Source organism: Bufo gargarizans, chromosome 7 (genome assembly GCF_014858855.1).
Source record: "Bufo gargarizans isolate SCDJY-AF-19 chromosome 7, ASM1485885v1, whole genome shotgun sequence".
NCBI classification, from domain to species: domain Eukaryota; kingdom Metazoa; phylum Chordata; class Amphibia; order Anura; family Bufonidae; genus Bufo; species Bufo gargarizans.
In genome coordinates this window covers 161,291,153-161,308,412 of record NC_058086.1, presented here as the reverse complement: position 1 = coordinate 161,308,412, position 17,260 = coordinate 161,291,153, and the positions used below count along the sequence as shown (strand labels likewise).

At 43.3% G+C, this 17,260-nt stretch overlaps 1 protein-coding gene across 3 annotated transcripts in view; it reads right to left on the bottom strand.

Moving 5' to 3' along the window:
• Positions 1–1,735: 1,735 nt before the first annotated feature.
• Positions 1,736–17,260, bottom strand: part of BTBD8 (BTB domain containing 8) — a 122,419-nt gene continuing 106,894 nt past the window's right edge. The window contains exons 15-18 of one of the 3 annotated variants that reach the window (XM_044300799.1): positions 12,069–12,156; positions 11,566–11,693; positions 7,604–9,679; positions 1,736–2,864 (exon numbers count right to left, since the gene is read on the bottom strand). In XM_044300799.1, coding sequence (XP_044156734.1) covers positions 2,419–2,864; positions 7,604–9,679; positions 11,566–11,693; positions 12,069–12,156 — 2,738 coding nt within the window. In that variant the 3' untranslated portion in view covers positions 1,736–2,418. Of the gene's footprint in view, positions 2,883–4,557; positions 4,948–7,603; positions 9,680–11,565; positions 11,694–12,068; positions 12,157–17,260 lie in introns of those variants that run through there. The other 2 variants (XM_044300801.1, XM_044300800.1) reach the window with 2 other exon arrangements.

Below are 17,260 nucleotides of genomic sequence, written 5' to 3'. Positions count from 1 at the left end.
AAACTATATTTTTTTTTATACAACTTTGATAAATTTAATTGCACATTTTTGTCCTCCTTTTGGACTTGAATCAGTGGCGCTTGATCACGTCTATAATGCTGCCACTCCATTATCTATGGGACTACTCAAAATAGCTGGTGAGTACTGTACTCGGCTATCTCCAATAGTCCCATAGAGAATGTACGGAGTGGCAGTGCACAGGCTCAGCCTTCCTCTCTATTCATACTAGCACCCAGGACCACTGTTCTCATGATCAGTGGGTGGCCCAGCAGTTGCAGCCACACTGATCAGATGCTTATCCATGATCCTTTCGATAGGGCTTTTGTGGCACAACCCCTTTATTCAGATTACCCTTCAATGCCTGCTCTCCCCTCCATATTGCAATGGATTCAGCTGCCTCACAAAATATGAGCTACTGCACAATTTTGTTTAATAAAACGCCGGGTTCCCTTACAAAAACCCTTCGAATCCCATTATATGTATTGGGGTCAATTAGAAGCTGTGTCCCCGTATGTCAATTCTGCGGCACCTGCAAAATAAATAGTGCATCTCCTACTCTTGTCTGTATTGTGGACAAGGATAGGACAGTCCTATAGAGGGCCAGACGTTCCGTACACGGCCGGTATCCATGTTTTATGGATCCGCAATTTGTCCTCATGAGGGGGGGGGGGGAGAAGGTTGATGATTTATTTTTCACCTGAAATGACAGATAATTGCCCTGAATTAGTTAATCTCACTCTTCATATAATCAATTCCAAAGGGCCTTTTACACAGGACGAGGACTGGGGCAATTATCATGTTCAAATGCTTGCTCCCAGTCATTGCCCCATCTAAAGGTGTAGCCAATCACCTGGTGAATGAGCAAATGTTTGTTATTTGGGCGATTGCTTTTTCTTTGCTTTTTTACATTTGCTGGCAGCACATCATGAATGCGCTGCTGGCAAACAATGAATCTTTATAGGGACAAATTAATTGTTCCTTCCCGATAATTACCTGTTCGTCAGCCTGTGTAAAACGGCATTAAAAGGGACAGTCCAGTTACAAGAGGAATCTGGGCAACTCAGGGGATCGAGCTGTAATTAAGCATAGATTAATTACTTACCTGAGAGATCCCGTATTTCCACTCTGGTTCTCCCGGCAGGACTCTGTTTTCCCGACTGCAGCAGTGAAGTCAGTGTGCTGAAGAGTCCAGTGATTGGTTGCAGGAGGCGGCACATGTTGTTGACTAGAAGTCACTACTGCAGCCAGCAAAACAGAGCCTGGCACGGGATCTGTCAGGTAATGATCTATTTTTTATTACAGGTCAATCCTGTAAATTGCCTGGTTTCCTTAAAACTAGACAACCCCTTTAACTCACAATGCCATAAGACAAATATACAGCCCTCTGTTTCTTTGGAACCTAGTCAAAAGACACTGGCACCAATAGCTGTCAGCCTGTCACTTTTTAAACAGACAAATTGAGCTTCTCTACAAATCTTGCCCAAAGTATAAAATGACTCTACATTGCTTCTTTGAGTTAGGATTAACAGAGATTGTTCCCCAGGGATGAAAAACAGGTTTCCCCATGACAATAGAGTAGAGAATACCTAAACTAGGCAGTATGACTACTCTAACTGTAAAGAACCCTTTCCTATATTCATGTCAGATTTTTCCCTCTATGCACAAAGGGTGTCCCTTGGTCCTTCGTACTGTTCCCGGAAACTGATAAATCACATTGCAACAACACAGCTCTTTGTTTTTTTAAAAAGTTTTAATTATTTCAATGACATTTACATGAACACACATCTAAGAAATCCTTTTCAGGTAATTCCTTTTGGTTTTATTTACATGTTGGCCTATCAGATGCATTGGAAAGCAAATATACTCAGTGATTAATACAGAGCATTCATGCTAAATCAGATATTTTTTTTTTTCTCTCAAAGACAAATTATTTTATTATCAAGTACCACATAAGAAGGAAAGAAAATAATAATCTAACATGCCCATGTCTTCTTCGAGCAATCGATGCGAAAATCAAACTAATAAAACCGTGCTCCTTGGCACTGCTTGCATTATTTCACGCCGCTATAGTCATTAGAAAGGTAGGAAAATGAATGTGATGCGACAGTCGCTTAAAATGAAGCTCGTGTCAGTCCGGCCCGTGACGCTGCTGGACAATTTTTTTTTTTTTTTTGTATATATTGTTTATATCATAAATATTCTATTAGTACAATAATGTATAACTGACCTACTGTTTGTATATTGGTCATGTGTCTATACAAGCAACGTGGTAACTGTGGTTGACGTGTATATATTATATATAGAAATTTTTGGATACAAATCATTGCACGGCTTATTTATTCCAACATTGTTTAGCCGTGACCAGTAATAAATCCTGGTAAAGACAAAAATAAAAAAAATTGAGCGAAAAAAGCAAATCTAATGATGGGTTTCTAATTCAAGAATTGTCCATTCTCCGTGAGGGGAGGAACACTCGTCAGGAGAAAAGCTAGTCACGGTGACACTTGTGGAGTCCTCAAATGGAGATGATAAATCGCCCCATGCTTTGCCCTGAGATTTAGAATTTTCTCTAGCTAACAGCAATGTCTGATTGATTAGATACTGTGCTAGACTGAGATCCTCGGGGACCGAGTTTATGATATCAACATCTGATCCATGATCAGCTAGCAGCTGTCTCAGCAGTGTCCAGTCCCTCTCTACAAACTGCTGATCTTCAAACTCAATATCCATTATTCTAGCTTCGGTCTTCAGCCTCTGCTCAATGCCGTCACCGGGATCCATCTCATATATGGGAGAAAGGGACTTTGGAGGACGATGGTCATACATGCAGGTTTGTGCCATTGAGTCAATATCATCTATGTGCCCTGAAATAATTCATAACACTGCACATTGTAAAACAGTTAGGCTCTTTTACCCATAGTCACTGAAGACGAACATACGATCAGTAAAAAAGACAGCAAGGTACAGAGAGACGCTTCACAAACAGATTTCTAGACAGCATTTTTTTTTTGTAAAAAAAATCTACTGTTTAGAAGTTAACAAGAAGCAGCGAGATAACCCTAGCAGCAAGCACGTTTCTGATACAGAAAATGGGTTATTTGAGAAAAGACAAAGCAATACACGACATCACATTCCTATACTGAGGCTCGCTGACATATACATTAAAACAGACACCTCCACTACCGGGAGCAATGGCGACAATACATAAGGGAAAACAAACTAGCTCCAGTTTGGGTACATAGGTGACATTAAAGGGGTTGTCCGGGCTACAGAGATCCTCAGGATAGGTCATCAATAGTAGATCGGCAGGGGTCCAACACTGGTCCATGCTGATGGAAACAATACTGTACTATACACGGTGTAGTGGCTGTGCAGGGGTAATGCAGCCTTACGCCAGGGCAAGATACTACACATATACACACAGTGAAGTATGGGGGCCTTCAGCTTCTGCTCCATACAGTGTGCAGATTTCAGCACCACGACTGCTCGAAATGGGAATGCCAGGTGTTGGACCCTCACAGATCTGATATTGATGACCTCTCCTGAGAATAGGTCATCAATATCTGTAGTCCGGACAACCCCTTTAACTGTAATGAAGAGCATTCAGATCACAACACGAGCCTTTGCCAATTAGAAATCTCCAGACAAAAACATCTTGCAAAAACCAGATCTTTTTCATATTTAGTGATAAGGGATGAGAAATTAAAATGTGCAAACATCTATAAAAACTATTTTAAAAGGGCACTAAACAAACAAAACAGGAGGTGCCCCATGGCACAGATGCGGGTGGTCTTCAGGCAGTTTTTTTTGGCACACCCACTCCTTCCTGGACAGAATGGCCTTCTGATTGTTCAACCTTTTTGGTCTGCCATATCGGACCCTCATCCCAGTTCCCCTCCCGTTGTTTGTCAACCACCACCACTGACCGGGTAAGGAAACTCAACTGCATCTATGGAACGTATGCCAGATTAATCAGAAATGTAAATTTTGCACAGATGATGCGTCTGGAAATTCCGCCTATTATCTAGTCTTTAATTAAATAATAAAACAAGGAATAAAAACTCCAATTAATCTGCATTTTCAATTTTCAGCAATTTATAGACCCATACAATGGAAGCTATAGTGCGGGAACTACAGCAGCTTTAACAAAAGCACAAAGCCAGATGGTAATTAAGAATGGGAATGACTAAGCTGCTTTTACATGTATAATTACATTTGTGATTTTTTTGTTGTAGAAAGAAGTAAAAGTTTAAATGCTGAAAGAATTGAAATGCTTTTATAATGTTGGATTTTTTTTTACATTCACATTATCTGATGCAAAGTGTTGCAGACAATGACATACATAAGGTGATCTATTCTGAAGTTAACTCCTTGCAGATCAACAGAAGCAAAGATGATACAAGTGAAAAAGAAGACCACCTCGTACTTTTATCCTAGACCAGGGATGGGCAAACTGCAGCTCTCCAGCTGTTGTAAAACTACAACTCCCAGTATGCCCAGTCTGCCTACAGCTATCAGCCTACAGCAGGGCATAATGGGATTTGTAGTTTTACAACATCTGGAGGGCCGCAGTTTGCCCATCCCTGTCCTAGACAATGGTTTCTGCACAGGACTAGAAAACTATAAGGATGATGGGATGACCAGCTAAGTATTCATGCTGACAAGTACATACCTGTGTATGAACATATCTGGTCTTATTGTGACAGGGATTTCTTTATTATAAATACATTGTATGTGTAGAGGTCTGACGATGGGAGAGGTCTTAGGGAGAGGTCCATAGAGTATGGGCAGTAACCTGCCCACCCTGGGCCATACCCCTATGGTTGATGAATAATGACCAAACCTGACAATTTCAGCAAGACTGGACAAACATCTAATGCAAGGATCAGCAACCTCCGACACTCCAGCTGTTCTGAAACTACAACTCCCAGAATCTTCCTTTCATTTCTATGGGAATAACAAGAACAGATGAGTAACAGTGCATGCTGGGAGTAGTAGTTTCATGGCAGCTGGAGAGCCAAAGGTTGCTGATCCCTGATCTAATGTGTAGAAGGGCATTCCAATTTCCCCCAATGCAGAAGTTGGATTTCAGCATGCCTGACCCGCTTCTTATTGCAGATAAGCCACAACCAGAGGTGTCCGACAGTGGCTTAGTCCCCCTTTCCACATTGAGGAAACATGCACGCTCTACTGAGCCGAACATGTATGTTTATGGGGGAAGAGCTATCTGAAGTTGATGGTAAGCTTAGTGCTCATTCAGAAAAACAATTCTCCCTATCCGGGTGCTGTCTGAGTACACAGCACCTGGACTGAACACTAACCCATGAAAATCAAAAGCTTAAGTATGGCAGATGGCTCCCTTTTGGCCTCATTCAAAAGGCTGTTGCCACATGATCGTTTTTAGAAAAACTCTATCGGGCTATTCACAAGGCAGTTATATTTTTTTTTAACGATCCATGGGACAGTTTTAATGCCCATTTAGACAGGAATGCACCCATCCAGCCTTTCACCACTTGCATGCTCAAGGGTCACTTGCTTCTCACTTGAGGCAGCAGGACTTGTGCTCCCAAGCAGGTCACATCAGATCAGTTTAGGAGCGCAGGTCCTGTTGCCTCCTGTGAGGAGGGAGTGTTACGATGCATGTATGTGATATTTTTTTTTTTGGGCTGGCACTATACTGGGGGCTACTAAAAGGAGCATTGACTACACTGGGGGGGCACTAAGGGGGGGGGGGTCATTATTCATACTGGGGGGCACTATGGGGGACATTTGATGTTCAGGGGCACTATGGGGGACATTTGATATTCAGGGGCACTATGGGGGACATTTGATATTCAGGGGCACTATGGGGGACATTTGATATTCAGGGGCACTATGGGGGACATTTGATATTCAGGGGCACTATGGGGGACATTTGATATTCAGGGGCACTATGGGGGACATTTGATATTCAGGGGCACTATGGGGGACATTTGATATTCAGGGGCACTATGGGGGACATTTGATATTCAGGGGCACTATGGGGGACATTTGATATTCAGGGGCACTATGAGGGGACATTAGATATTCAGGGGCACTATGGGGGACATTAGATATTCAGGGGCACTATGGGGGACATTAGATGTTCAGGGGCACTATGGGGGACATTAGATGTTCAGGGGCACTATGGGGGACATTAGATGTTCAGGGGCACTATGGGGGACATTAGATGTTCAGGGGCACTATGGGGGACATTAGATGTTCAGGGGCACTATGGGGGACATTAGATGTTCAGGGGCACTATGGGGGACATTAGATGTTCAGGGGCACTATGGGGGACATTAGATGTTCAGGGGCACTATGGGGGACATTAGATGTTCAGGGGCACTATGGGGGACATTAGATGTTCAGGGGCACTATGGGGGACATTAGATGTTCAGGGGCACTATGGGGGACATTAGATGTTCAGGGGCACTATGGGGGACATTAGGGGTTGGGTTTGAAGAAAAATAAATAAAAGCCAATGAACCACATACATTTTTTCAAAACTGCTGCAAAATTGCCATTAAAAACAGATACGCGGCCAGAAAATGGATGCATGCACTGATGGCCATTTTTTTTTTTTACTGTTATGTGAATGTACCCTTACTGTATGTAACTGTGTCCAGAAGGTAACACACTTACAATGTCCATTGTAAGCAGCTATGGGACCATAGAAATGGCTGTGGCTCCATTCCTAATAATCTCGATCTAACAGTGTAGAGCTGGAGCCATCACATAACCTATTAGTTCTGTTGCTTTATGTATGTCATTGTCTACCCCTTGTCTGAAAAAAAAAAAAAAATGCAAGATTTACTTTTTTTTTTCCTGTTCTTGGTTAAAGTCATTCCATCTATCTGAACAGAAGTTCCAACATGTTTTGAAATACAAAGAGCCTAATTAAGAATAACGCTAAAATATGAAGGGGGTCGTCCACAGGAGCTAATCCAGCTCCAGCTTTCATTTTACTTGTGCAATTTAGGGAATGAAATTAGTGGTCGGTATGGGGCAATGGACTAAAGATGATGACAACTTCTCAACTTTTATCTCTTTTCATTTTTAAGATAAAGAGAGAATGAGTACATTTTGTAAACCTAAGGCCATGTTAGTCAAGCTTTGTGACCGTACCACTACATGCTTATACCTGGACACGGCGGAGAAGATAAATAACTAAAGCGGTGATGGCACTTATGGATGTTCAGAACACTGACCAGTAAATCAATGTCAAATATAACTACACAAATGAATTCAAATAAGGTAATTCATTTACAGGTATATAGATATAAGCAGATATCATGTCAGGTTTGGTTCAAGCAAAGAGCCAGTTGAACACCAACCTTACCAGAACCATAGATGGGAAACCAATGATTCCTCTTAACTGCTTTCTAGTAAGACGTCCTCAGTTTAGGAGGTGTCTGAGAACATTTACAAAGTGCCTGTACAAGGTGAATCTATTCTGTCAAGTAAATGCATCAAGAGCTTAATATATTCAACATGATCTGTAATAACCCTATCCGTTATAGTCATAGAACACTGCATTGGGAAAGAAAAGTAAATAACAGCTCTATAGGTTAATGTTCATTACCTGCAGATAAAGCAGTGTTGGAGCTTTCAGTGGAAGGTGCATGGTTGTCTCTGCCTTGGTAGTCAAGAAACTGACTCTTACAAGCATTAGAAGATTTTGTACAGCAAAACCTTTGTGCATCAGCAGGCATTTCTGTGTACAGATCTAAATGGCATGGCCGAGCCTGTGACTTAAGTTCACTTTCCGTTGGTTTGTAGAAGTCCTTACATGTGGTGGATTCTGCAGTTTCTTGTCCACTAGCAAAATTTTCATCCAAAATCTCACGATTTGTGGCCAAACGGTTGTCTGTCTGTCTGCCATCTTCTTTCTTGGAAGGTCCATCCACAGAGTTTTTCTCAAACACATCAGAAGGAGATATTGATGAAGCTTTTCGTGCATGTGAAGGGTGATTGTCCCCTTCATCAGATCCAAGTTCTTCGCACTCATCTACTGAGAGGAGAACCGATCTCGTAAAAGTTTGGTTACCAGGCCCCCTTTGACTTTCACTGTCTATTTCGGCCATATCATCGAAAGCTAAATTTACGATGCCTTGAAAAGTCTCTACTGCAATTTCCGGTGGACCTTGGAGTGCTGCGTTTTCTGCCTCTGATCGCTCATCTTCCGTCTCATCAGCCGACGAGGAAAGATGTTCAATCTCCTGAGAAAACTGCACGCTGCTGCAAACGGCCGCGTGATTTGCACTGTGCCTTGGGCCGTCCCTTTGCAACCATGGTTCAGTTCTTTTTCTGGGTCCTTCATCGTCACTAGTGGAGTTGACGCGGAATAAGTCGGTGCAGTCTTTTTTCATTTTCACATCAACTCTCAAACTACAGTCATAACCCTTCAGTTCTTCAGGGGTACTGGTATCACTACTGCTCCGCCCGAGAAAATCGTGACACCGCATTGTGCTACACTTAGAGATTCCTCTTTCGTTTGAGCCATCGTCATCTTGGGAACCACCGGCGTCATAATCTTCAGACCTTGGCTTGATGTCATCAGAGGAGGTACTGGCGCTGCCACTCTCCGATTCTGGACTCTCGCGTTCATGTAACATGCTTGAGTGATTATTCCATTGAGCTATATAATGCGTATCAGAGTGGTCATGGTTATCAATTACCTCTTCAATGTCTATATCTCGCTGATAACCAGAGATTTGACCTTGCGAGTTCACAAAATGCTCACTGCTGTTTGGGGTACGTTGCCGACCAGCAGACACACCTTGTAAACACGATTCGGTGTTATTATGCCTCTGCATACTTGTGCTAGCTGTCTGAGATAATCCCAGAAATGCCATATTTTCTCTCTCCTGTTGTTTTGGAACTCTTTCAACTTCTTTTACAGAACACAACTCGCTTTCGCTTGAACTGTCAGCGCATTTTGAGTTCTCAGAGTCACAGATATTTTTACAGTCTGACTTCTGTTCGCTGGAAAGATCTGAAAGGAGCGCATCCCCTGACCCTGTGCTGTCAACATTTAATGCCTTTCTTTCATTTATTACGTCTGTGAAATCTTCTTCTGAATTAGATCTGTGAGGAAGAACAGATGCTGGAGGATTATTTTCCTGGCAATGGCAGTGCTCTAAATTAGGCTTCTGTATTACAGAGTCTTGATTTCCCATTGAAATATCCTGACAACACTCAACTGCAGATAATGGCGCGCCTTCAGGATGGTCCGTGCCTTCTACAAGCTGACAATTGGCAGCTTGTTTGCCTTCATTTACAGCAGACACCAGGCTCTCGGGGGCATCTGGTTTAGGGGGGCCCTTCCCAGTACACAGTGTAGGTTGGCTGTGGTTATTTCTTACTGCAGCAGGAGTGCTCTTTTGACTCAGCTTATGGTTTAGTATGGACGTTTTAGAAGTAGTCTGCACTTTGGCTTTGGGCTCTTTGTGATTTTGGACTGAGGTTTTAGTGCCTCCCTGTCTGTTACTTGACACATTTGGTTGAGTTTTGCTTGCAGACGCAGCAGTGGGTTTTGTAGTCTTTTTAGCCAAGGGTGCATGCTTGTCTCCAGAGGGAGACTGAGTAACCAACTTTGTGTCTTGCTTTGCTTCAGGTTGCTTGGAAGAAACAGATTTAGGCATATTAGAGCCATCTCCTGGAAAGATAATAAAACCGCTTGCATAAAAATGTGTCGTATTGAAAGGATAAATGCACCATACTGTAGCTACAAGTTACATTTTGACAACCAGTAACAAGGGCTAATAATAATAATAATAATAATCATCGTTTCCTTGCATGGAGTTTGGCTGGCTCCCTGGTGAAATCCATAGCATTTGAGGCCTTAGGAAAGCAGGCACAAGCAGAGCAGTGGGGTGCTATGTGAGCTCCTGCCCTAAGCTCTGCTAGGAGCCTGCATAATACATGGGAACAGGCTACTAACAGAGGAGAGAGCACAGGACAGGAGCTCACATAGCATAAAGATGATAAGAGAAGTACTTTTCTTCTCTTTTATGATCCACTCCTGATTTTGGCTTCCAAAATTGCATCAAGAAATCTGACCGTGTGGCCATACCCTGAGGCTTTGGACTCCAACTGAGCAAATTCTCTTCCTCTGCCTTCCAACATCACTAGTCAACAAACCTGTTACATCTAATGTAAAACAAGTATAGTCAGAAGAACATCATACCATCAGTCAAATATGATGATTACAGTGGTGGTATGAGGACATGGGGATGTCCTGCTGATGCTGTACTACCTGAAACTCCTGAAGAAAAATGTCTGATCACCATGCTGCAATTTAGAGGTTGTCTCATGTGAGATATTGGTGGCATTTCACTAGGATATGCAAGTGCCAACTCCAGCACCCACACCTATCGCCAGAACAGGCCCCTGAAAGTGAAGGAAAGTGCACTACGCATGCATGTTGTGCTCTCCATTTATTTTAAAAAATAGCCGAGCACACAGCTCAAGCACAACCACTGCACTATTCACTTCTATGGGATTGCCGAATATAGCTGGGCCAGTATTTGGCTATTTTCGGCAGTCCCATAGAAATGAATTGAGGATGGCCGAGCATGCGCGGCTGCTCTCCGCTCACTTTGGACGTCCCGTTCTGGAGACAGGTGGGGCTCCCACCTCTAGGACCTATCTGACATTGGTGGCATATCCCAGGGATAAACCCTTTAAGAATGGATCAAAATTAAGATTCCTTATGGACTCAGTTCAAGTCCCGATTTGAACCAAAGTTGAGAGGCTGTGGCAGGACCCTAAAATGGGCTTCATGATTGAAAGCCTTCCAATGTGGCCAAATTAAATAAATTTAGCAAAGAACAGAGATCCAAAAAGCCTTTACTAAGCTTGTCTTTGACTTACATGAATTTTTGCATGAAGATGTCAAACAAACACCCACATGCACGAACACCCACCGTGGGGCAGCGCCGCGGATCACGGACCCATTCACTTTAATGGGTCCGCGATCCGGCCGTTACGCAAAAAGATAAGACATGTTCTATCTTTTTGAGGAAAGTAAGTACGGGACGAAAACCCACGGAAGCGTTCCGTAGTGCTTCCGTAGGGTTCCATTCCGCATCTCTGGATTTGCGGACCCATTGAAGTTAATGGGTCCGCATACGTGATACGGAATGCACACGGAACGGTGCCCGTGTATTGCGGATGCGCAAATGAGGTCCGCAAATACGGCCACGGAGTGCACACGTTCGTGTGCAATAAGCCTAAAGTCAATGGGAGTCCTACACAGCATAATACAGACCAGTTTCCTAAAGGCAGCACCAGACAGCGAAGATTACAAAAATTAGGAACAATGCTTTGTAAAAAAAAGCAACGCCCCTTAGCTTTATTATGTACTTCTGGAAAGGATTCAAATCATTTATGGGAAATTTTGGATAATTACACTGAACAGTGAGTCCCATTTATCAAACCCATAGCAAACAGAGGTCAGCTTACATTTTCTTAGCCCATGTATTTTGTGCACTTTGACTGCTACACATTTAGACATTAAAGAGAAAATCCCAGAAAATATACCTTGCTTTTTTGACAGAGCAGCTGGGGCACTTTTTGGTCGTTGAGAAGTACAACTGCTCAGTTTGATTCCCTTCTTTTTCAGAAGTCCTGAATCGTTGACCCCATCAGCAGAGTTTTTTGTTGAAGAGCTACAAAAAGTGAAAGTAATGAACAACAGTAAAGCGCAGTTTTTTTTTTTTTAAAGGAAATGGTCAGAAAAAACTAAAAGTTAGAAACTGTACTACTTGTCAAGTTAGCCTTCAGCCAAAAATCGACTGACCACGTTCAAAAACCAAAGTTTTAGTACTGGTGCTCAATTTTCGAGGTCCTAGGGATCGGTGAGGTCCTTTTAGTATTTTCCGAGCAGGGCTGCGCTGCAATCACTGCTCCATGATTAAACTAAAATCTTACTCTGATGTGACAATAGATATTTTAGAGATTTTTCTCCCCACATTAGTTTAGAATACTGGACATTATAAAGAAATGTTTGTTCATATGGAAGCTGAACAGAAATGTGAACAGACCTGCTTGATTCTCGACTCCCTCCTTCGATGATCTTGCATCTGGCTGTCGTCCCGTTGGAAATCTTTACAGCAGACTTTGATTTTGTACCTGTTTAGAGACAAGTGATACTAAATAAATTAGAATGTTTTGGTTGTTGCTTGGCTCTCATTTAGCTTAACCATATAAAGCATGATCAAGAAATCTCTGTAAGATTTAAATTATCAGACATTAAAGCGGTTATGCAGGATCTTAAAAAATGACACTCAATTGTGTAAACAATCCTAAGTCTTCACTTCAATCTACTTGTTCCCCATCTCCTGGTCCAACGTTTACAACCTGAATTTCCGGGTTGTGGGCGTAGATGAGCAGCAGCCACAACACTTCCCATAGTGCTGCGAGCTGCAAGATCAGGCCAGGCATGTAAACGCCTACTACACCCTTCCTTGGGTGGAAAATTTCGCCCACTACACCCTCCATTCATCCACTTGCTGCTTCCAACTAATGTTTCCTCCCACGCAGCCTCAAAATGACAAGCAATGGACTTCATCTACACAGCTTGTGGATCGAGAGCAGCCCATTCCAAGATCACATGGGTCTGACATTACTACCATTCAGGTGGGGATTCTGACAGAGGGTAGGCCTAGTCGTGATGTCAGAGGAAATCCAGTCTCCACAATAGGCGCAGTCACATGATCACTCTCCTCATCTATGGAGTGAGGCAGAAAAGTCCTGCAAGTACATTAGTAAGTTGCAGGGTCTGATAGGAGAAGCACAGGGAAAGGGAAAAATGTATACCCAGATAACCCCTTTATAAGAGGTCCTCCATTTTATAATGCTTTTTTTTTTTTTATCGGACCACAGTACCCCAAACACTGCTTATGTTTGCCATGTGTACCTGTTTTTCATGTCAGCACTTTCCTTCCCCTTTTTTCAGCTTTGCTCCGGACAGGATGTTTACAAGCAGAACTTCCTGTTCCCACCTTCCTTCTGCTGGGTTTTCTGCTCTGTAATGTTTCACAGGGCTTCCCTCCTCTGTCGCACCGTTCTCTCTGCAATAGTCATGCCTCCAACACGTCCCCTCTCTGTTTTAGCTAGGCAGATCAAGCCCTGTGAAACGCTGCAAAGCAAGCTGGGATTGGCTAGAAAACCCAACAGGAAGCTGATGAAAATAGGAAGTAAGGCATGTAAACATCCTGGCACTAGGATGCCATATGCATTGTTCACGGTAATCTGGGCAAATGAAAAAAATTTAAGAAACCAGAGAACCCTTTAAGAGTGCCATTTATCAATAATTAAATGCAATCTCCCCTTCCCTATTTAATATCACCATGCAGCAAATGACACCTGCTTTTTTTTTATACTATATAACTAGGACCTGGACTTGGGTCCTTTACACAAGCAGTTATTTTGACAGTTAACAAGCACTAATGGACCATACAGCATGTTGAAGGTAACCACACCCCCTCTTGCCTTTGAGTGACAGCCCGCAATTCGGCTTCGCTTTCTGAAGTCTCGCGCATGTGCGGTGCCCTCTATTTTACTGCGCGATCCCATGCCCTGACATGGGATCGCGCATTAATACAGAGGGCACCGCACATGCGCGAGACTTGGGAAAGCGAAGCCGAATTGCGGGCTGTCACTCAAAGGCAAGAGGGGGTGTGGTTACCTTGACTTGAAGCAAGGAGGCCGCTGCCCCCTTGACTTCAAGCTGACATGCAAATTAGCAAGGATGGATGATAAAATATAGTTTTCTGACCTTATGCAGCATCGCACTGCAGGATGAAAAGTATGATTAGCATCACACTGCGGGCTACCCTGAGGTACTGCCGGCGGGTTCACATGCATTTAGGAGGTGACAGGTTCCCTTTAAGGTCTCATAAAGATCCAGTCACCCAACAAGCAAGCATTTGCTCATCGGTCAGATGATCAAAGATTGTCAGGTGATTGGGAAGGGGGGGGATTGAGGTACCTTTCCCCATGAAAATGATAGATACCAAATTAATAATTCATTCAATTATTAAAAACGGATATAAGCAAACATACAATAACCATATTTCCCGCAGCATAAGATGCAAACATGGGGCAAAATGGCAGTGCGTCTTATGAAGCGAATACTAATGGGTGCTCATTAGTAGACACTAGGACCAGGGAGAGGTGAATATAGTGCTTCTGGTGCTGGCTTTGCTCACCGCTCCCTAGTCTTATGCCAGCGTATAATGTCAGGATATAGTGGTCAGGATATAGTGCACTATGACGTGACACTGTCCGATCACAGTGTAGCGCTACAGGAAGAGCGCGGTGGATCTCACGAGCGGCAGCACCATTCGGAGGAGGAGAGGTAAGTTCCTTTATTTATTTTATGTCTGATCTGAGGACTGATTAAGATAGGGGGTCTGATCTGAAGTTTAAAGGAAACCCGTCACCGGGATTTTGTGTATAGAGCTGAGGACATGGGTTGCTAGATGGCCGCTAGCACATCCGCAATACCCAGTCCCCGTAGGTTAATTTGCATATGTATCAAATCGTCTTTTTTACACAATAAAAGCACACAGAGCTACGGGGACTGGATATTGCGGATGTGCTAGCGGACATCTAGCAACCCATGCCCTCAGCTCTATACACAAAATCCCGGTGACAGGTTCCCTTTAATGAGGATTGGGGTTCTGATCCGAGGTCTGATGAGGATTGAGGGTCTGATCTGAGATCTGATGCGGATTGGGGGTCTGATTTGAGGTCTGATGAAGATTGGGGGTCTGATTTTGGAGGTCTGAGCTGAGATCTGAAAAATATTTTTCTTATTTTCCTCCTCAAATTTTTTTTTAGGTGTCTCTTATGGTCAGGTACTTTTTATAGAGCGAAAAATACATAATTTATATATTTGCTTCCCCTTTTCTTACCCAGGTCATTAAAGGGAACCTGTCACCAGGATTTTGTGTATAGAGCTAAGGACATGGGTTGCTAGATGGCCGCTAGCACACCCGCAATACCCAGTCCCCATAGCTCTGTGTGCTTTTATTGTGTAAAGAAAACGATTTGATACATATGCAAATTAACCTGAGATGAGTCCTGTACGTGAGATGAGTCAGGGACAGGACTCATCTCAGGTTAATTTGCATATGTATCAAATAGTTTTTTTTACACAATAAAAGCACACAGAGCTATGGGGACTGGGTATTGTGGATGTGCTAGTGGCCATCTAGCAACCCATGTCCTCAGCTCTATACACAAAATCCCGGTGACAGGTTCCCTTTAAAAAGGACAGGGGTGGTTCACACAACACACATCTGCTCGCCAAAAGTCAGTTGATCTCTGGATAGAAAGATTGGGCATTTTATATTTCAACATTTTGTTCCAGCGAGAGATAAGTCGCTGCCAGATAACTCTTATTCCCTTTTCTCAACGGCAATAAACATGCTCAGCCATATAAAGTATGAATGTCTATGGTGGAGCCATTATATGCGATAGGTCAGCTTTACATTTCAGGGACCCTTTGACCCAGGATATTCAAATAATATAATTCAAATAGCCTAGTTTCCTAGACTAATAGACTCCCGTTTCAGGTCAATTTAAAACGTAACATTTATTTTATTTATTAGAAATCATATAGAAAGTGGGAGAACAAGGAAAATGTTTAAAATTTCTAGGTGCGGCGGGACTCTAGTGGCAGAGATGAGGGTTACGTCACCCATATATACTGCCTCCTAACATTCGTCCATCCTTCCTTTTACTTTTCATTTAGCGGCACACTTTGTTCACCTAGATGGATCAGTGCTAGACGATCACCTATTCTGTCGCATTAGATCAATTGCTTTCCATATCTCTCTCTCTTTAGCGCGACTCTCCGCCACTGATTGTCGGGGCGCAGATGAGTCTGCAGTCACTCTTTGCCGTGACACTTAGTCCTGCCTACACCTAAACTAAAAACTAAGACGAGAGCTCCCCCAACATGTTTCACCACTAGATGTGGCTTCTTCAGGGGAATGGAGCTACTATCAACAGGTCAGCTTTACAAATCGTACTTCATCATATGGTATTCCGAATGACGAATCATGAGGTTTATTTTGGATGGGAGAAAAATTCCTCTTGTCCAAATGCATTAAGTGCCATTAAGTAAAGTTTTCTTGCCTAGATACAATAGTTTTCACTATATATCATGGTCTGGGCTCATGACTTTAATTTTTCAGCGAAGGGAAAGCTTTATGGGATATTCCATCTCAGCCTTTTATGGCCAGGATAGAAATAACCAGTTATGACATATTTACATGCGCTGACTGAGCAGGCAATTATTGGGAAGGAACTGTTTATTCCTGATAACTACCTGCTCACCAGAGGAGGCGAGAGCTGCATTTACACGCAGCAATCCCCTCCACTGCATGGGGACAAGTGATCGCTACTGTAATCACTCGTCCCCACCAGAAACAACACGGCTTACTGTGATACGCTGTTTGACTGCTCTGGGGGTTATAGAAACAGAGGAGCTCAGCCAGCTTGGATGTTTCCATAATTTTGATCACACCTGCCAGACGCTTAGTAGAGTTATTCGCTTCTCATCCATGAAAGGCTGAGATGATAATACTCCTTTCATGCTACAACAAAATCATATTAGAGAAATGTGTGAATTTCTCTTTTCTAGAAAAAAATTCTAACATTGTGGATACAGACTGAGAAAGGTCAGCTTGCTCTTTGAGAATGATATTGGCATCACATGCAGAGCCAGACAGGGCCGCCATCAGGGGGGTACAGCCGATACCCCAGTAAGGGGCCCGGACCCTGGGGGGGGGGGGGGGGCCCAGCCAGTTCCAATAAAAAAAAGTTTTTTGTTTTTTTTTCTTTCCTCCCCTCCCATTTGTCAGTGACTTGAGTTGAACTTTATAGCATCGCTAGAGGGGGGCAATTAATTATTCCTTGCTAGTGATGTCCGGTTCATGAACGAATCGTTCATTTGAATCGATTCAGTTCACTGAACCCGGAGGAGTCGATTCCTCTGACTGAGCCGATCCGTGTGAAACAGCTCAGTCTGACCCAGCACACAATAGCAGAGCCGCTGGCAGCAGGGAGGGGAGGGGTCGGGAGGAGTGTAATCTGATCCTAGAGTGGAAGCTGCTTCTGCCAGCCCCTCCCCTCCCCGCCCACCAACCAATCAGAGCTGAGGCAAGGCAAGCACTAGCAGCTCTGAGTCTGAGTCACTGACACAAGTGCAGGGAGTCTAAGA